This window comes from Pteronotus mesoamericanus, unplaced genomic scaffold, assembly GCF_021234165.1.
Source record: "Pteronotus mesoamericanus isolate MK-2021 breed Mesoamerican mustached bat unplaced genomic scaffold, CSHL_Meso_final contig_164, whole genome shotgun sequence".
NCBI lineage: Eukaryota > Metazoa > Chordata > Mammalia > Chiroptera > Mormoopidae > Pteronotus > Pteronotus mesoamericanus.
Genome location: NW_026555065.1, coordinates 3,991,746 through 4,013,504, shown reverse-complemented (window position 1 = coordinate 4,013,504; position 21,759 = coordinate 3,991,746). Strand labels below are relative to the sequence as shown.

At 46.0% G+C, this 21,759-nt stretch overlaps 1 protein-coding gene across 1 annotated transcript; it reads right to left on the bottom strand.

The window, feature by feature from the left end:
* Window positions 1-927: 927 nt before the first annotated feature.
* On the bottom strand, window positions 928-9,777 carry UBAP1L (ubiquitin associated protein 1 like). Its single transcript, XM_054565677.1, has 5 exons — window positions 9,742-9,777; window positions 9,074-9,634; window positions 6,679-6,885; window positions 2,429-2,530; window positions 928-1,700 (listed from the first exon to the last, which is right to left on the bottom strand). Exons 1-5 carry the CDS (start codon window positions 9,775-9,777, stop codon window positions 1,566-1,568), a joined length of 1,041 nt encoding a protein of 346 aa, XP_054421652.1. The 3' UTR covers window positions 928-1,565.
* Window positions 9,778-21,759: the final 11,982 nt, after the last annotated feature.

Here is a 21,759-nt window from a genome sequence, read left to right as displayed (position 1 = left end):
TGGGTTCGATTTCCAGTCAGGACATATGCCTAGGTTGTAGGTTTGGTCCCCATTTATGAAAGGCAACCAGTCAATATTTCTCTCATATCGATGTTTCTCTCCCTCTTCCTCCCTCACTTACCCTCTCTCTAAAATCAATAAGTCCTCGGGTGAGGAATAAATAACTAAATAAATAAATAAGAAATTGTGATTTATATATATATATATATAACTGTTATTTAGCTATAAAAAAACAACAAAATCTTGCCATTTGTAACAACATGGATGGATCTCAAGGGCATTATGCTAAATGAAATGTCAGTCAGAAAAAGATAAATACTGTATGATCTCATATGTGGAATATAAAAGTAAAAAACCAAACTCATAGATACAGATAACAGATGAGCAGTTGCCAGACAGAGGTGGGGCTAGGAGGTGGCAGGGGGTGGGAGAAATGGGTGAAGGGAATCAACAATGACAAATTGCAACATTTTTTAAAAATATTTTTTTTTAAAGTATCCCCAGAGAGCTTCTTATAAACACAAAACAGATCCCTAGGGGCTACCAAGTTGAACTTTCTGAGTCAGATTGTCCAGCAGTGGGACCTGTGACTCTACAACAAACTCCCCAGGGGATCCTTATGAATAGCAGCCAGGTCCATTCTCTCTACTTTTTCTGGGGAAACGGAGCCCATCATCAGCAGAACCAAAGTAAGGAACTAGATCTTTGGACTTACAGTTGGACGTTCTTTCCACAACAAGACCAGGAGCCCACAGGACCCAAAAGAACTGCCCATCATTTCTTTTTTTGTTTTAATTTTCTTAAAATCAACGTTACTAATGCGCACAGTTTAAAGAGTCAAATACAGGTAGTTTACAAGGCTTGTACGAGAAAACGCAGCTCGTTGTCCACGCCCTCCCAGCTGTCCCTCCCCGCAGGCAACCACTTTCGACTCTTTTAGCTGACTTTTTGGTATTGAAAGAGACCAGAATGTTACCCCAAAATATGCCTCTCTGACATGAAAATTATTTTTAGCTGAAGGCAGTCAAGAGGCAGCAAATGCAGGAAAAGTTCTCCCTGTTCTTCTCCCTCTTCTGTCTAAAGGCAGAATATAAAGTCTCCTTCTCTTGAGATAGAAATTTATCCTCCCAGAGATGTGCCAGAGGAATCTGCAAACAAAACTTACTCCTTTAGTTCCCTCCCATATATTTACTTCCCAACAGCTTGTCTTGGAAGCTTAAAGCTGATTTCCTTTGTCCTGCATCTCTCTACAAGTTTGTTCTGTTGTTGCTACATAAGCCAGAGTTCTAAACTGATGCTTTGAGTTACTTTTCATTGGGATTTCTCCCACATGATATGTGCTGCATGTATCAATAAGCAGTTTTTCTCTTGCTAATTGGTCTAGCTGACAACCTAAGATGCCAAGTTTTGCCTCCCCTATAGGATTTGCTACTATCCTTGGCATTGTTTGTATTTTTATAATGAATATGCATTACTTTGCTATTCTTATGTGGTCTATAGTTAGAATGGCTTTCTGGCTTTAGCACAGGTATGGCATGCCCAGGCATTGCAGAGTGCCCCAGCGGTCACTGGGCACAGGCCACCAGCTCCTCCAGCGCTTGCTCACGGTGGTTGCCATGGACCAGTAGCACCTCCTTGATCCGGTCCTGCTGGAAGCCCATGTTGCTGAACTGTTCCCAGAGGCGCAAGAACTCCCCGGCCTGAGGAAGGGGAGGCAGAGAGGCTGCTGAGGCTTGGTCTCCACCCTGCAAAGCACCCTCTCTGGTGTCCTCTGTATCTACTCCCAGAGAGCTGTGGCCTCCGCAGCCAGGTAAACCTGATCCTGGGCAACGCCTGCGTTTCCCCTGCACCTCTGAAGTGACATGGGCTTGGACCTCTCTTCTGTGCCAAGGAAGGGGGCCCCAGCCTGGCCAATGGGTTGGTCCTGGTTTTACTCCCTAATCCCAGCTCACTCCTGACTGTCTGTGCATGGGCGCTGGGGCAGGAAGAGGAAGAAGATCAAATACTGGTGCCCAGAGGATGCACAGCCTGGGGTCTCTGCCCAGGCCCCAAACTCTGCCAGTGTTTCCCATGGTACAGTCTCTACTTTTCTTCCTCCTCTTGCCCCAGTGCGTTAAACTCTGCCGCTTCTCCTCCCTCCCTCCCCTTCTGTATTTCTTTCTCACTCCGTCCCTCCCTCGGTCTCTGGGAAGGGCTGGTCGGGAGCCAGGACCAGCTGCTGAGTGTGGGCAGGTCATAGTCATTGATACTCAGAATGCCTCCTGGGCCACAGCTCCCTGTACTCTGGATTCCAGGTAGGCAGCAAACTCCCTGAGCAGAAAGTATCTTTTAAGTATCTGTGTGCTGCCTGCGGCTCCTACCTATGTATCTAACAAAGAACTCCCCTATCCTTTCCCTCCCCTGGGGCCCAGCAGGGGGCCCGGCTGACCTGGCTCTCAGAGAACTGGAACATCTCCATGGCCTCCTCCACCAGGCCCTCCTCATAGCCCTGCCGCAGCAGCCGGTCACAGGCGCTCAGGTAGCTGAGAAACTGGGGCAGAAAAGGGCAAAGAGGGAGGGGCGCCGAGAGGAGGGGCAGTGGATGGAATGGAGGAATCACCCCGAGGACCTCGTGAAGGCTTGAACTCAGACCAGCTGTCTAGACAACCCACCACATATGACATGGTGCCAGAAACCCCATGAGCCAATCAGAGAGAGACAGAGGACTCCTCTAGCCCAAACTGAGGGCTGGAATCCAGGGAAAGGACTGCCAGGGTGAGCTAAGGTGTTCCCGGGACCTAAGTGGGGAGTGAGACGGGCCTGCGGCACAGGTGTGTCACCCCAGCCCCCGCCCCCAGCAGGCTCACCCTCCCTGGGGAACACCGACCTGTGTGTTGGTGCCATCCACACCCGGGTGTCCCCACCCCACCCCTAGACACAAACTTCTCTGCCACCTAGGACTTCTTAAGCGTCCCCTACACAGCAGTCCTGCTTCAGTGCTGGAAAGGGGACGGGGTGGAGGAGGATCTCACAGGGCTGAACGCAGGTTCAGGTCACTTCCTGCTTAGTCATCAGGGGCTGCTTTTGCCCTCGGGATGAAGTGCTGTCTCCCAACCAGGGCTCAGAGGCCTGCCTGCTCCTGCCCCTGTCAGCCGCCTTGGCTCTTCCCCCAGCCCCTCCAGGTCTCTGCATACCCAGCCCCCTCAGCAAGGCCAGCCTCACTCCTCTCTCCCAGGGACCATCTCTGCCCCATTGCCAAGCTGCCCCACGTTTGGCGCTCCCACAGTACATACAACTTTGTAACCGCTCTACTATGTTCCTCATCTTTCTCATCCACTGACTTTGCTCCATGAGGGAAGGGTTGTGTCAGTCTTGTTCACCATTGCTTCCCAGGACCCAGGATGGCAGGCAGAAGGGGCTCAATAAATACATGCTGTGTTTATAAAGTGAACTATGAACTACCTTCAAGGAGCTCGCAGCTCAGTGAGGGAGATAAACCAGATACAGGAAATCATGAGGGCCAGGCAAATCAAAGCAGGATTTATAGGGACTTGGTGCCAAATGCAGGCACCAGACCATAAAAATTATGGGTATAAGGAGAGAGGAAACAGGATGGGTTTCTGCAGACCTTCTGAGCTGGGCAGAAAGCATGGATAATATAGACTAATGGTTTTAGCTTCTGAACTGTCCAAGCACCTGCGCCAAGACACCTAGGCCTTGACCTGAGCACATGTGGAAAATCACCCAGCCGAGCCTTCCTTGCACACTTCAGGAAATTGAGGTCCATGCAATGCGGGCAGCTTGCCCAGGGCTCCAGGACTAGAGCCTAGATCACCTGACCTCTCACCAGCCAGCTTGAAAGTAGACAGGAGCCTTGACTGGTGTGGCTCAGTGGACTGAGTGCTGGCCTGCAAACCAAAGGGTTGCTGGTTCGATTTCCAGTCAGGACACATGCCAGGGTTGTGGGCCAGGTGCCCAGTAGGGGGGCGTATGAGAGACAACCACACATTGATGTTTCTCTCCCTCTCTTTCTCCCTCCCTTCCTTTCTCTCTTTCTAAAAAAAAAAGAAAGAAGGAAAGAAAGAAAGAAGACAGCGTTTCTGAATGTGAAAATAGGAAAATAGGAGCGGGGGCAAGGGCAGATGGGAAATGCTCCCTTCACCTCTTAGCTCATCCGCAGCAATGTTTCTTGGCCTTGGGGCTTATTACAGCTACCTGGGAGCTTTAAAACTACCCTAAACCCCTGATGTGTGCCACCAGAGTCTCTGATATAACTGGTCTTCGGGTGCAACCTGGATACTAGGATTGTTAGAGCTCTCGCAGTGATTCTAATGTACAGCCAAGGTTGAGAACCACTTACTCAAGGGACAGCTGACCTCATTCCGTACCACAGGACCCCATGCCAGGGTGCATATAAGAACCCTCTACAAATCTTTTAAAATGATAGGCCCTTGGGTGCGCTCCAGATCCACTGACTGGGACCCTCCTGGGTAGGTCCTGAAAAACCTGATTTGTAAAGGTTCTGCTGCTTGGTCACTTTTGGGGCCTACGAGACTGTAAAAGCCACAAGACCTGCCGCAGACCCCAGAATGGGGTCCCCAGAAGTCATTGATTATAAGCACATATTCTCCTCCCTCCATCCTGTGAACAGAGAGAGGCTCAAAGAGAGGCACTCATGTGCCTGGAGCCCCACAGCAAGTCTGGGCCTAGCTTATGGGCCTGACATGGGCCACCCACACCTGTCCTGCATTTGATCCTTGTGAAAGGAAGGAAGGAGTGATAGACGAGGCTTATTTTTTGCATCTTCTCCGTTCTCCCTGGCTCTTCTAAGTGAAGACCACCTGATGCCCTCCCTTGGGGACTGTCTCTGGCCATAAAGGATTTACTGTAGGATATATCTTTCAAGGGGAGAAGAAAACTGAACCCAAAGGAGTTGTTTAGTTCATGGTGGAACTTTACAGACTAGAGGGAAATATGAACTTGGTGGGGGAAGATAGATGAAGTCATCCAATGGACCTTCAGGCCCACCCCTCAGGGCCTAGCCCCTGTCTGCCCACCAGGGAAGAGGGCCACCCAGAGATCTGGCGGGCCAGGCAGGTGGTCAGTATATGTCTGGAAACACAATGTTCCTGATGCAGCAGAGTTCTCCCAGCCCACCCACAGGGAGGCCAGTGTCTGTGCTGGCTCCTACTCATCCTCAGATCTCCACAGCGGTGGCCTGAGACCTCAGCCTTGTCACAGGACCTAGAGACTGGGCGGCGGGGGGAGGGGGGGGAACATGCCAGAGCCGCCTCCGTGGACCTGGTGCCTCACAGTCCTCTGGCTAGCTTCTTGACGATGGTCCTGGCTTTCACAGCAGCTAAAGAGAGGGGCAACTTGAGATCCACTCTTAAATCTTAGATCAGTGTGGGGTGCTGCCCTGGAAGGTTCTCACACAGAGAATGAGAGAAGAGCACTGTGCAACAAAGATTCAGAGTTAAACCAGCCTCAGTTTCTTCATCTGCAAAGTGGGGACAATAATAGCAACCATGCAGAATTGAGAAGACCTAACTGTATACTCTCAGACTGAGGAACTGGCACAAAGAAGGTGTTTACAAAATATTAACACTACTAATGACTGGTTGATGCAGGGATATAAAGATCTGGCCATCTCAGTCCCACTTAGGATGACTCTGAAGAGCCATATGTGCTCCAGAGCTGTAGGCGTGGCTGACCCTGTTGTGGGGTCTACAAAGCACAATGTCTCCATCTACCCACTTCCACTTCTGTCCACTCCCTTCACCAGGAGTTGATCCTAACAGCCTCCTTAATAACTACCCTGCATACCAAACTCCAACCGAGTCTGCTTTCTTGGGAATCCAACATACAGCAGTGGTTTCTATGTACCCTGGTTTCCCCCATACCTCCTAGCTACATCAAAATACCCAGGGAGCACCCAATGAATACTGTTGACTAGATGGATGGATGGGTAGATGAAAAGAGAGATGGATATGGGAGAGCTGCACCATCCAATATAGTATCCAGTAGCCACATATGACTATTTTATTTTTATTTTAATTTTTAAAAAAGATTTTATTTATTTATTTTTAGAGAGGGGAAGAGTGGGAGAAAGAGAGGGAGAGAAACATCAATGTGTGGTTGCATTTCGCATGCCCCCTGCTGGGGACCTGGCCTGCAACCCAGGCATATGCCCTACACTGGGAATCGAACTGACAACCCTTTGGTTCAGAGGCTGGTGCTCAGTTCACTGAGCCACAGCAGCTAGGGCCACATGTGACTACTTTAATTAATCACAATTAAATAAAATTCTCCGTCACACTAGCCATATTTCAAGTAACCACATATGGCTAGTGGATACTGTATTGGACAACAGATATAAAATATCTCCCTCATTGCAGAAAGTTCTATGGGGCAGCTCTAGAGAGCTTCTTGGCTGCCCAAAGCTCCAGCCCCCTGTATCTGGGGCAGAGATCAGGAGAGGCGTAGACTATCAAGACTCCCCGAGTGGGCAATGGGGATGTCTATGGAGATGGTAGCATTAGGATCTAGAAACTTGCTCACAACCCCCAACAATTAATGTCAGGCTGAGATTCTGCCTCTAAAGAGAAGGAAACAAACTTCTTCAAGTTAAAGATAAAACCATGTGGCTTCCCACCGGGTTCCAGCTCCACAGCCCCCCAGCTCTGGACGGTCACTCACCTGGCTCAGGCTCTGCCGCCCCGTCTTCTGCAGAGCCACAATGGCCCTGTGCAGGGGATACCCCAGGGCGACCACTGGCCCAATGAGGTCTTGCTCCTCCTGGCTAAGGGCAGACAGCAGGTCAGCAGAATCAGGATGTGATCTGTGGGCCATGAGAGGCTCGGGCTCCCGCCCAAGAGGTGGCAGGCAGGTGTATGGGCTGAGGGACTGAAACACAGACAAACTGGATGTGTCAGTTACCATCTGGCTGGGCAGGACATTTTAAAATCTGCCTTTGCATGCTACTTTCTATACAGCACCTAGGGGCTAATGCTGTGAAGAGCTTGGAGTCCTGCAGTCCTGGGTTCAAACCCCAGATCTCCGCTGTTTACTCAGTTCACTCATGTAAACATACTAGATACCTCAAGGGTTGTTACAAGGCTATAAGGCAATGTGAGAAAAGTCATTAGCAAAAGATCTGGTGTACAGAAACTGCCAGTACACGGTAATTATTTCATTTACAGCTTAGAACAACCCTGCAAGAGAAACAGGAGAGATCCATCCTGTTATTCCACTTTACAGCTATTGAAATCAAGGTTCAGAGAAATTAATGACTTGGTAAGCAACACACATTTGGGACCTTGAACCCAACTCAGAATCAAATCCAGGGTTCTTTACCTCACCCATTATGAGGGTCTTCCCGGCCAGGCCCTCCTTTTTGAATTTGACTGGGCCGAGGCTTGGCAGGGCATAGAGCCGGGCAGAGACTGGACACAGCTACGGTGCTGGGGAGACCCATACAAACCCTGGGCTACAGGCACTTCAGTTGGTCTGGCCTCATCGCCCCTAACCCTCCCGCTATGAAGAAGCACCAATCTGCCAGCCCTGAACACACTGTCTTGCCCCCTCCTGCCCAAGAAAAGCTGCTGCCCTGGCTCCTGGGGCAGAGTGTATGCGTGTGCACATGAATCCCCCCCACATCCCCGTCTGCTCAGGGGTTCTCTGCCATGACTTTGCCCTTGGGTCTGCTCTTTACCTCCAGAGAGGAAAACATCCAAATCTTAAGATCTGAGTCTACTCTTGTGACCTTAACAAATATTCTTAGCTGCTCTCTGCTTCAATTTCTTTCTCTACAGAAACTCTGTCCCCAACCCTCCCCACCAACACACACAAACACACACACAGGGCTGTTGCTAGAGTTAAATTTAATCTGAATCAGGGAAGAACCATCCTGGCATTAACATCTGGCCCTTGATGTGGGCATTGCCAGTCCAGTTACCAGAGCCTCATCGCTATGTTTGCTGCAGACAACTATAGGGAGGGTTGCTGGTCCTCTTTACAAAGTAGAAAAGGGATGGCTCAGTGCACTTCAGCGACTCGCACAAGGTCACACACCAGTGAGTGGAAAAGCCACACCTCGAGTCTCTTTTGGTTTTAATTTCATGTTGGCCTTGTGCCCACTGGTTTGGCTGTAGGGCTGCTGGGGGCCAGAAAGCTGTGCCCTATCCCTACCTCCTGCCTCCAGTCCTGACCGCCCCCGCCCCCCCCCTCCGCGCCCCCCGCTCCCGCCCCAGCCCCGATCTGGATTGAGGTTGTGTGGAATTTTATGCTTACACAATTTGGACCTCTTAAGGGAAAAGACAGACATAATTATAAATATAAAATTAGGTACAAAGCTGTGGAAGGAGCAAAGCCAGGGGCCCGAGGCTTAAGCTTCATTAGTTTCACAGTTCGGTCGCTTCTGCTCCCCATTCTTGTGGGTACAGTCCTGTCCTGAAGCCTTCCCAGCCCATAACAATCCCCACCTCTCTCTTAACTTGGGATCACTCCCCCTATAGAGCGCTGCCTTGTCCCCATACCCCCTCGTGAAACTCTCCTCATCCAGTGGTTTTGACATTGTCTCTTCCAACCCAGTGTCTGGCAGGAATTAAGGGACAGTGACTATTCCTTGGCTGAGGCTCCAGCTCACCCAGTCTACACTGCAAGCCTTGTTCCCTGGCAAGCGCTAGGTTGGAGTCGCATTCATTAATGCAACAGACATTCATTGAGCACCCCCTATTGGCCAAATCTGCTGTTGAGTGCTCTGGAAACAAAAATGACCGCGATCCAACCCTTGCCCTAAAAGAACTCATATTCCTTTGGAAGACAGAGAAAGAGACAGGTACAGGATAATTACAATTAAGTGGCAAGCGCCCTAACAGAGGCAAAGCAGCCACAGTGGGAAACAGAGGGTATGGGGGCCCCTCTGGGCAGAGAATATTCTAGGCAAAGGGCCGCAGGCAGAACAGCATGGTGTACAGAGCCTGGTGAGGGCTGCAGATAAGGGTGAGTAGGAGGAGGGCAGAGAGGAGGGGACAGAGGCCGTGGACCATGTTGGGGATCCAGACGGCCTTGGAGGAGCGGACAAATTCCTTACCGCGACCGTGGGCTTGTGGCTCCGCAGCGGGGGCATGGCACCGGCCGTGGAGGGCCGTGGGGGCGGCGCGGGTGCACTGGGGAGCGGGGTCGCAGGGCTCTGGGGCGGCTCGGGGCTGGGGCAGAGACTCAGCGCCCGGTGGCGGATGCGCTGCAGGAGGGCGCGAGGACGGGAGGCCATCCTGCTCTCCGAGAGCTTCCGCCTGGCACCCGCCAGCTCCGACCTCATGCCGCGCAGCACATCCAGTGAGCACCGGTGATGGCCTGGGCCGGGGCTCGCAGGAACGCTGGGCTGGGGGCTGCAAGTACGCGGCTTTTCCTCGCTGGCACGGGAAGTTTCTTCCTCTTTTTCTTCTTCCTCCTCCTCTGGGTGTTCCTCGGGTCCAGCCTCAGGGCCTTTGGCGGCAGCCGGCGCAGGCACCAGCCCGCATTCGGGGCTAACTAGCAAGTACCAGGCAGGAGGGGCTGAGGCTGTCCCGGGGGCATAGCGTTGGAACTGGCAGGGTCCCCGGACAACGGCCTCCACCCAGAAGAGAGTCCTCCTCTCCAGGCTGAAGTCATGCTGTTGAGAGAAGGCCACGTGAGGCTCGGCCGGGCAAACCAGGGCTCGAGGGCACACCCCCACCTCCTGGTCTCCGGGGACCCTGTTCAGCCAAAGACTTGCCAGACCTGCACAGGTTCCAATTCTGAGCCCCAGGCAGCCATCACAGCTTACCCCCGTTTTCGCTAACACTGGAGGAGATGGATGGATATCAACAACAATTTAACAGTAAACTGCATGAAGGACAAAGTGAAGAATAGGTTAATAAGATGAAATGTAGTGAAATCTAATATCTAAGTCTCTTTGCCATTTAGTATGTAATTGAACAGTAGCAGCTTAAAAGCTTTCTCCAATAAAATTGGTTCTTAGCAAATGAACTTTCACTTGAGTCCAGCGCCATTTGTCTGTAGACAGCCAGCCCTGGAGACCCGCCCAGGCAGGCGAACCTTCTTGTGCAGTAACACAGCGGTCTCCAGCCTTTTGGAGGTAGGGGGACAGGAGGCGGAGCTCAGGCGAGGGAGGCGGGGCAGGAGGCGGAGCTCAGGCGAGCTTCCCTCGAGGCCTGGTTCCTAACAGGTCCGGGACAGGTACAAGCCCACGGCCAGGGGCTTGGGGACCGCTGGAGTAATACCTGCCCCCATCCTCCTGGCTGCCACCTGAGGTTACTTTAGGACCCAGGAAATGTAAGATTCGTTAATCTTTGTTGAACCCTACTTAGTAGGTTTTAGTATTTTTCCTATTTCCAGAGTATGAAAATGAGGCTCAGAAAATTTAATTCGCTGGAGGTCAGATTGGAGGTAAGTGGCTAAACTGGGATTCCTCTGTCCATCTGACTGTAGGGCTTTATCCACTACATAGCAGGCCACCTAAAAAAACAATCTGGAGCCCACATAAATAATCTAGCTTGAGAGTTTATAAATGAGGCAAAAATAAAATATTCCTGTTGCCTATTTTAAAAATTAAGAACCAGGAATATAAAATACCATTAAAAATATTTTTTAAAAAATATTTAAAAGGCATTTTCAATGCTCTACGATGGCCCATTAAGGAAGAGAGGGGCTAGGCGAAGTGGTATGTGTGAGGGAAAGGGAGACAGAAAGACAAAACAGACACACTTCGATCACAGGCACTGCCACCGCCCACCTTTGACGCGACCCTAGGCTGGCGGGGAGGAGCATCATTTAGCCGGTCCAGTGTGGCTCCCTGACTGAGGTCAAGGACTGTGTCTTACTCCTCTCTGTCTCCTCAGGGCCCAGGGCAGTCCTGGCACAGAGTGGACATCTATCTCTGTGTGCAGAATACATGGCTGGAGAAAGGGACTGGAGCAAAACAGATGAGTTGTGGAAAACAGAAGAGGAAAAAGACAACTTCAAAACGGATGAGGCAGAATTGTAGAGAAAGAGACTAAGAGATAAAGAGACAGCCAGCGGGACTTAGGGGATAAAATGATACAAAAACCCAATAAAAATACCAATACAAGTTATAGAACTAAGTGCGGTGATTCTAAAGTTCATATGAAAAACAAATAAGAATAACCAGAAAAAACTCTAGAGACAAAAAGATAAAGAGAACTGGCCCTACCAGCTGTTTTATTATAGTATAAAACATCAATAATTAAAGCTATGGTACTGGCACAGATAGATTAAAGGTAGAGAATAGAAAGCCCAGAAATAGACCTTAATATCTATGGGGCTTTAGTAAATAATAAAGATAGCATTTCAAGCAATGGGAAAAAGAGGAACTAGTCAATAGATGGTATTAGTTATCTGGAAGAAAATAAAGCTGGATCCATTCTCACATTATATACACAAGGATAAATTCCAAAAGGATCAAAGATTCAAATGTGTAATATTAAACTATAAATACTAGGAGAAAACAGGACATAAATCCTTTATAACCTGAAGTGGGGAAGGCCTTTCTTACTCTGAATCAAAATCCAGAAACCATCAAAATGTACACAGGCACGTGTCCAAAATCTGCATGGCAAATGCATCTCTTGAGCACGGTCAAAGACAAATGACAAACCGGGGGAGGGGGGAGAGGAAACAGCACTCACACCACACACAAAAGCTAGCTTTACTAACACAGGGAGCACTCACAAGTAGATAAGAAAAAGACCAATGACCAAACAGAAAAAAATGGACAAAAAAATAATATGAACAGAAATAGAAAAGGAAATACAGATGGCTCTTAAACAAAGAAAAAACTGTTCGACTGCACTCATAATAAGAGAAGGCAAAATAAAACTACACTGAGATACCACTCGCTTACCCCTTGGCAAAGACCCAATGTCTGATGACACCCAGTTGGGGAGCGTGGGCGGTACAGGCCTCTTAGAGAGTGCTGGCTGGGAGGTCAATCAGCATAACCTCTATGTAGAGTGATTTGGCAATATACTTAAGCAAATTCAAAAGGATATTTGCTTATACTCATTTCCTGCAGCATTGTTTGTAATGGCAGAAGACTTGGAAGGATCTAAGTGTACATCAAGAGGGACTTTGTTGATAAAAATGTGATGTATCCATATACTGCAATATTTCAGTGGAAAAGCAAAACTGAAGAAGCTTTCTATGTACAGATACGGGAGATTTTTATGAGTGAAAAAAATCAAGAACAGTTTATATAAAATGCTATCTTTGGTATAAAAAAAGGAGGAAATAGCTGTATTTGCTTGTATATACATACATAAGAATCTCTAGAAGAATATATAAAGAATGAACAACAGAAACCATCAGTGAAGGGGTGGAGTGGGGGAGCAGGCAGATGGAAAGGTATTAGTGGTGGGGTAGGTAAGCTGTCCGGAGGCCGAAATGATGCCCCACCTCGTCTTGGTAAATACAGTGTTATTGAAACAAAGCCATGCCCACCCTCTCCTTTCCCTGATGACTATAAAAACTCTGGCAGTTACTTAAGCCCCCTCTTTCCCTACAATTTTTACTTCTAGCCCTTTATAGAAAATATTTGTTAACCCCTACTCTGTAACATTTTTGTACACACACACACACACACACACACACACACATGAGCGTGCACACACACACACTCTCTCTCTCACAGTCCAGCAGAAGTAAGGCCTGCTTGAGTGTGGTTGGTAGGGTAATAATATGGGTGCAATAATTTATAGTTTTAATTTGAACATTTACCTAAAATGTCATATGGTGTGCTTGAGTGTGATATTGTTACATCACAGAATTACATGCTTATGATTTTGTGATAAAAGATTTTGTAATAAAAAGGGCATTATTTGTGCTGGTGCGCATGTGCGCACGTGTGTGTGTGTGTGTGTGTGTGTGTGTGTGTGTGTGTGTGTCTCCTCCCCCCATCCCCATATATATGTATCTCAAAACAAACTTGAAGAGGCTCTAAGTATGCAAGGAAAGCCTCTCCTTGGGAAGGAGCAGGGTGAAGGGGTGGGCATGGCTTTGGGATCTGACAGACTCCTGTTGGAATCCTGGCTACATTACTCACAAGCCATGAGGCCCTGTGGATCACTCGGATGGGAGCTTTGATTCTCTGTGCCATGGAGTAAGAACACCCAGCTGATAAAAGGGTCATAAAAATGAGAGAGAAAACTGAACATGTAAAAAGTTCCTAGCAGGGGCCTGGTGACTAGCAGGTGCTCAACAAATGGTAGCTATTAGGATTTTTTTTCCTTTAGGCCGCTGTAGGCAGCCTATCTGGTAACCTAACTACCGTGTGTAACATCGTTGTTATGGGAAAATGCACAAGTTCTTAACACTGGGAATACAGCGCAGAAAACTCGAAGGAGTGATCAGGAGAAGCTGTAAATCATACTTGGAGTCTCATGCTTCCCTATTTGTTAGTTTGGCCCAACAGTAAAAGAGATGGAGGCTCAGGGAGGGAAAGAGGCTCAAGGAGTTGCAGGTGCCCACTGTGAACGCAGGAGGCAAAGCCAGGTCAGTACTTGGCTAGGACACTAGGCTTGTACTTGACAGAAGAGTGCCTATTTTCTGCTACTAGAAGATGAGCCTCTTCCCAACTTGGCTTGAGCTCAGCAGGGAAAGGAAAGCTGTGATAATCCTCCTCCCCTGTAGCTCCGTAAAGCAAGTTCCTCTTTGCTGGCTCTATTGCAGGAGAGTGCGCCCACAGCCCAGGCTGCCTGCGGAGAGACAGGGCTGCCGCCCCACAGAGAGTGCGCTGGGCTTTTACAAAGCTTAGTTCGGCTCTGGGAGCCTGACCTGAGGAGCCTCAGTGCAACTCCAGAGTCTGCAGATGAGGCAAAACTGCACCACTGTTGCCTGCTCCAATGCCCTCAGGCCACTCAAGCCCCTCTCCCCAACTCTCCCCAGGCCTCTCCTTCCTGAACTGTGCTCTCTGCTCTGACTTCCTGAAATCTTTTTTTTTTTTTTTTTTTTTTTTTTGCCTTCAAACAGCACCTGTCTGGTGTCTCTCGTTCTAACCCTGCTCTTAGCTAATACAAATGATCTGGAGCCAGACCCTAGGTTTTAATCTTACCACTAACTTTGGACAAATCTTTTGCTTTTCCTAGGCCTCAGGTTCCCCTTGTTCAAAATGAGTGAGAGCTGATCTAGATGCTCAAAAACTTTTCCGTGAAGCACCCTGCAGGCTGTGGAGAATGAGCGCACAAGAGCCTGAGGACTCAGTCCCAAGGGGCCCGATGCTGGCTCCACAGTTCTTTGTAATCTCATCTTTCATTTTTTTTAAAGAATTCATATGGATTTTGCATTCTATTCCATGACACATCTGTGTTACAATTTAAATGCAAAAGTTTCCCCCTAAATCTTTAAATAAACTTGATTCTCCCGGAAGTTAAATAATCATGTCTATCCTAAGGCTTTGTGTGGTGTGACCACATACGCTGGGAATATAGCCCAGTGTGTGAGCCATGGGGTGCCTTAAGGGTGCCTCTAGAACAGATGTGGGGAACAGTAATCTTTTCTAATGTGTCCCAAGTAACTCTGGTTTTTTAACAGAGAATTTTAGATCAAGTGCCTTAACCCAAAGGAGCCATTCTAATGGTGGAATTTTATTTTATTATTATTATTATTTTTTTATCCTCACCGGAGGACATTTTTTTCATTGCTTTTAGAGAGTGAGGAAGGGGGGTGCGGTGGGGGAGAGACAGACAGACAGAAATTGATGAGAGAGAAATATTGATTGGTTGTCTTCCCATATGTGCCCTGACTGGGACTGAACATACAACCTGGGGATGTGTCCTGACTGGAATTCAAATCTGCGATCTTTCGGTCTATGGGATGTCGCTCTAACCAACAGAGCCATACCGGCTAGGCACCCCCAATGGTGGAATTTTAGACATAACAGCAGGCTGACAGAGAAGAGAGGAATGGGAACATCTGTGCAATGACCCTCATTCACTTTGTATAGGTGACCTTCCAGTTATCCCAGGGCTAAAATAAGACTCATTAAATAATCCCCCTCACCAGCCTTCTTCAGGAAACACCTTTCCTCTTGGGATATTTCCAAAGTCCCTGAAATATACCAGAGCAGGCCTAACTGCCCCTTAAAATCAAGGAATGAAGTCCCGTGAGATTCAGCAACAGACCCACAAGACCCAGGAACTAGGAGATAGACAGACAGGAAGAGAGATGCACTTACCATAGAACCCAGCAGAAGCTCCCTGCAGGCTGAGACACTGAGTTCTGGCCCAGGAAGAAGCTCTGTGCTTATCACAAAGCCCTTGGGCACCTTGAAAGGAACACCCTCAAGGGCATTCATTCTGTCAGAGGAGCGTGGAGACGGCTGAGCAGGCTGAGGCGGGCTGCCTGGTGGCAGGGAGAGAGCTTGGACCTGAGGACCAGGCTCAGGCCTCAGGTGGCCTCAGTGCTCTGTGGCTTAGCTGAGTCCCCACAGCCAAGAGAGAAAAGGCAAAGTGGCCCGTGCTGCGTAGAGGGGGAAATGAGTGAAAACAAGAGCATTCAAACTGACAGGAATTGACTCACATTCAAGTCTTGCTCTAGGCCATTGTTTCCCAAAACATGATCTACAACTCTAGTTCTAAAGTCCTGTGTTAAAAGAGTTTTCATCCCCAAAAAGAGTACAGTTTTTATAAACCTAATATAAATTAAAAGCAGTAGATTAAAACTATTAAAAAAAAAGAGTTTTTCATTCAAATGATTAAGGAAGGAATATTAAATTACAAAAACTCTTCCAAAAAAAAGGAGGAAAACTTCCTAACTCATTTGACATCACCTTAATACCAAACTTGAGAAGAAAATGACCGTCTTCATGAACATAAATGAAAAAATCTTCACAAAAATAATTATGGGTAGAAAAACACTGCCAAGTTGAGTTCATTACAGGAATGAGACATTGGCTTAACATTCCAAAATCAATCAATGGGAATAAAGATAAACATCAATAGAATAAAAATAAAAGAGTATATAATTACCTGTTTCCATAGATGCAAAAAAGTGCTTGATAAAATTAGTACCTATTCACGATCTTAAGAAACAACGAACCAACCCTTTTAGCAACTTAGGAATAGAAAAGAATTTCCTTAACCTAATAAAGAGTATCTCTAGCCCTGGATGGTGTGGCTCAATGGATCGAGTGCCAGCCTGCAAACCAAAGGGTTGCCAGTTCAATTCCTATCCAGGGCACAGGACTTGGTTTCAGGCCAGGTACCCAGTGGGCGAGCCCTCAAGAGGCAACCACATATTGATATTTCTCTCCCTCTCTTCCTCGCTCCCTTCCTCTATCTCTAAAAATAAGTAAATAACATCTTTTTTTTTAAAAAAAGAGTATCTCTAAAATATCTAAAGCAAACATCCCACTTAATGATGAACTACTGAAAGATATCCCCAAGATCAGAAGTGATGAGGCAAAAATGTCCCCATCATCTGTTCTGTTCGACATTGCACTGAAGGTCCTTGCCTGTGCAAAAAGAGAAGGGGGCCTCATAAAAGTATTTTTATTCTTCATAAAAGTATGAGGATTGGAAAGAACAAAAGAAAGCCACCATTATTTATAGATGACATAATTATATGTAGAAAATCAAAAACATCCTGTATGAATAAAACTCTTAGTTAATTTATGAAGGTTATTGGATACATGGGCAATACATTAGAATCGATTTAGAATCAATATGTATTGAGAATACATATCTCAATATACAAACAACAAACCATATAAATGTTATCTTTTAAAAATTTCATTAGAGATTGATATTTTATTAGAGATTAGAGATTCTTTAGAGATTGAGCCCAACTACCTTGGACTCAATATAACATAAGATGTATAAGATCTCTACACAGAAAATTATAAAATATTAGATTAAATGGAGGAACATACTATGACCATGGATTGTGAGACTCACTATTATAAAGATATCAACTATTCCTGAATTGATTTATAGATCCCACATATCAAAATTCTATCACATTTTTTGGTGTAAATTGGCAAACTAATTCTACAATTCTAATGAAATGTAAAGGGTCAAGAAAAGCCAAGATAATATTTAAGAAGAAACAACACAGTTGGAAGATTTGTACTTTTTGATATCAAGGCTTGCTTTAGAGTTACAGAAATTAAGACAGTGTGGCACTGATATGAGCACTTAGAAAGGGACCATTAGAGCAGAAAAGAAAGTCCAGAGACAGGTCCACACATATAAAGATCCTTGACTTATAACCCTGCAGAGCACTAGGAAAATGAAGGTCTTCTCAATAAATGGGTCTGGGTCCATTGGATAACTACCTAGAAAATAAAAATCTTGACCTCTACCTCACATCATACACAAAAATCAATTCTAAGTAGGCTGTAAATCTAAACATAAAAGGTAAAGAGGTAAAGCTTGAAGATAAAATTGGAGAACATATTCATGGCCTTAGAATAGGCAAACATTTTTAAAACAGATTACACAAAAGACAAACCATAAAGGAAAATACTGGTAAATTGGGTTATGTTAAAGTTAAGAATGTCCATTCATCAGAAGATACCATAAAGAGAGTAAAAAATCACAGAGTGGGAGAAGAGATTTGCAGCTCATGCATTCGATGAAGGACTCATATTCAACATAAACAAATCAATAAGAAAAAAACCCAATACAAATATAGGCAAGATATTTTAGTAGGCACTTCACAAAAGAGGCTATCCAAATAGCCAAAAAAACATAAGCTGTTGAACCGCATTAGCCATCAGTGAAATGCAAAAATAAAACAATGAGATATCATTACATACAGACACACACACACACACTCAAACAGTTAAAATTTTAAAAGCCTGACAATATCAAGGGATGGGGAAAAATAAAAAATAGCCTTAGAAAATAAAACAACACTCATTCACAAGAATTCAAGCTTATGACTCCCTATAACATATGTTTTAATCCATTGTAGAGTCCTGACACGGTTGGGCATTTTGCAAACAATCAGAGTTTACCAGGGAGTACCCCTGGTTTACCAATCTGCCATCCCTACCAGGATGGTGCAAAGCCCTGCTGCTAGGGCTCATTGGGGTCATCCCCATGCCCATGTGACAGCATTCTGCAAGGATGCAGGGTAGGTAATCTGAGTGTAGAGAGGTCCAATGAGGCCAGACAGGCAAATCCCTTAATTCCCTCATGTTCCTAGTAAGGTCACTCTTATCGGTGTCTTATTGTCTGTAACACTCAAAAGACTGTCCCCCAGCACACTGGGGTGGCCCTCTATGCTACAGGATCAGACAGGTCCCAGTGTAATCAGTAAGTTATCTGCCCCATCACCCTGTTCTTACAGCGGACATTGAAATACAGGGGGTCGTAGGGAACACAAGAAAGCTAGAAAATTTTGGGATTCTCAGATTTATCATTTGCATTTTTGGCTATCATTAGAATTTTGAGCAATGGGGAAGCACCACAGTTTTACTGAGACCCAAGTGTGAGCTGCCTGTCCCTTACCTCTAACCCAACATCTGCATCCAAAATACACATTCCCTACTCAGCTCTAACCTTGCTTCTGAAGTAATTTAAGAGTTTGAGGATCCTGGAAATACATCTCTTAAGAATAGCAAGAGCTACAGTGATCTAGTTAGAACATATTCTAAAATGACGATCACCTCCGCTAAATACCAAATGAGAAGTTCAGATCATTAAGTGACGATATTCTCCAGAGGAAGGTGGGTATTCTAGTCCTTGTAGGAGCAGGGGAAGCTTCAGGAAAGATGGACCTTGACCTGGACCATGGAGGGTGGAAGACAGCCTGGGAGCAGGGAAAGAGTAGGGTGAAGAGCGTAAGTGCAGGGAGGGAACAAATTCCTTGAGCCAGGAAGCAGAGGCGGGGCAGAATGGGGAGGGGGTGCTGAGCTGCTTAACTCAAGTAGATAGTGTCTGCTGGGGAGCAGCCTGCAGTAAGATCGAAAGCGTAGATTGGGGTAGAGCTGGGTGGGGCCTGCACTTGAGGCTGAGTGCTGACTCCATTCAGCCGGCAGTGGAGAAAGCTGAAGGTGAGGGTGGAGGAGTATTAGGAAGGCCAGTCTGTGGTGATTTAGCAAACAGCATAGTACAGGATCTCTCCAACACCAAAACCTGGGTCTGTGCCCATCTGGCTGCTTCTGAGCCTGGGAACAAGGGACAGAGTGGGTGGGGGTTATATTTAATCAGTCTACAAGGACCCCAGGCAATGACATTAGTATTATTTTTAAAGGTCTCCATAATCCTCTCTAGATGATTTCTTCCTTGCCCATAGCTTCAATAATCTACGTACCAATGACGCACACAGAAGATTCTCCAGTTCTCTTCTGAGATCGAACTCATAAACACAACCGCCTACAATTCATCTCCTCCAAGATGTCTCAAGGGTGCTTCACACACAACATGTCCAAACTGAACTCCTCATTTTCCCCTCCCCTGAGCTGCTCCCCATCCCCTAGGATTCCTTATCTCAAGGAATGTCTAAGGTGCACAAGCTTGGAATTCATCCCAGTACTTTCCTCTCCTTCACCGCCACCCATCTCAAATCCCTGCCAAGTTTTTTCTCTTAAACCTCTGGAATCCAGCCATTTCGTGTTATCTCCGCTGCTGTCTGGGGAACCCAAGCCCCCGTTATCTATCGCTTCCTTGGACGACAAGTGTCCATGTATCTTCTCATGCCCTATTATTGCAATTCTGTTCTACACACTGGAGCAAAAGTGATCATTTCAGAGCAGCAAACTAAGCCATTCCTCTGCTTAAAAGCCTCCCACATTTCCAGCTGCTCTCAGAATCAAAATCAAACTCCTGACAAGGGCTTCCAAAGCCATGCAGTGACTCACCTTCCATCTTGCTCTAGCCCTGTTGACCTTCAATGTTTCGATATCTTGGCCCAACAGAGTGCCCTTGCGTATGCTACACCAGATACTTGCTATGTTCTCCCTTGTCTCTTCCCCACTAGTTAATAGCTGTTCATTCTTCAGAGTTCAGCTGAAACACCATTTCTTCAAAAAAGCAGCCTCTTCCCTGGCCAGGTAGCTCAGCTGATTAGAGCATCCTCTCGTGCACCAAAAAGTTGTGGGTTTGATCCCCAGCTGGGGCATGTATGGTAGGCAAGAAATCAATGTTTCTCTCTCACATCCATGTTTCTCCCCCCACTCCAAATCAATAAACATAGAGGTCTCCCTAGTACAATGGTTTTCAAGACTTTTTTTTACTATGACCCACAGGATGACATACATTTGACTTTGTGACCTAACATATACACAGGTAAACTGAATAATGACAATTCTTACCCTTACTACATGATGTATTTTCTACTATTTCACCTAAATGCATTAAGGAACACTCAGTCTGGGGAAAAAAAAAAGACCTAATTAATCTTATAGAACCATACCTGTCTTCAAAGCACTCAGCACATTTTTAATGATTATTTGATTATATCTCTCTCTCTTGAAACCTGTGTTAGGGTATATTTGGTATTTTGCTCATTGCAATAGCCCCTGTATTTTGCAAGTTATTTGAGCCTCAACGGTCACTTAATAAGTATTTGAACAGTGCAAATTGAAAATTGGTAACTAAGCACTTTTTCTTTTAGCACTTATCACAATTACAACTGACTCTAATTATCTGCATAATTAGGAGGGTTCTCTACTCTAGATCCTGACTCCAGGATGGCAGGAATCCTGTTTGCTCCTTTTATGTCTCTAGCATGTAACATAGTACCTGGCCAATGGTAAGTAAAAATCATTTCCCAAGTACACAGTTCAAATCCAGGTCCCTAAATTCTGTCAAGCATGAATTAACAAGTTGAGACGTGTCTCCGCTCTGCATAGCTACGCACTTTAACACCAATTGTTGTGAAGACTTCAATCTTCACTTCAGAGACTATAAGAAACCCAGTTGATTCCAAAAGGCAAGTGGAGCCTACCTTGGAAACAAATTCTTCATGGATAGCCAGATGTGGCTGGCCAGGAACTGCCCCAAAGTAAACAGTTAATTATACAGAAATAGCTTATTGGTTTTAAGTATTTAAAAAAATGAAATTGGAAATGCCTCATGTAATCTCTAGTCCCTAAGATATACATCATTGCTAATACTTCATAGCATTCACATTCCTGCCGTGTATTATATATTAAACATATTTGAATGGAACAAGACATATTTTGTACTGACCGTGTAATTCCCAGGATGGCTTCCTTGTGGATAAAACTCACAGAAGTGAGTGAATTGCTGTTAACAGATGGTATAATCCCAGCTAAGCTTCTTGATCCATCCTTACACAGAAGTCACGTGGACATAGAAATATGAATGGTTTTAAGGTGATTAAGTTGGTTGGCTTATAGCAAAGTCTTTGACGTCATAAACTCAGCCACTTGGGATGAAAACTCTTAGTATTTAATGTATAATTAATCTATTTCATTTTCTATCCTTCCCATATTTACTTAATTTCTTAAAAATAAATGTTTTAAAGTTTCTCACAAGTCCAGGGTCTCCTCTCCTGGGACATAAGATAAACAATATTCTTGCACATAAGACATGATGAATCAACACATTTCTCATTAGTCTTCGAGTGAGTTTCTCTATTTTCATTATGTTTAATATATAGATCATTCATGTATAGATGTAAAAAACACATGATTCAGAAAAGAGCAGGAGCCTCAACAGAACTGTAGTTCTAACAACAAAAAAAGAAACCAACTAGCCATGATCAGCAGTGATAATGGGCACCCCTATTTTGCAGACTGTGGCCTATGTA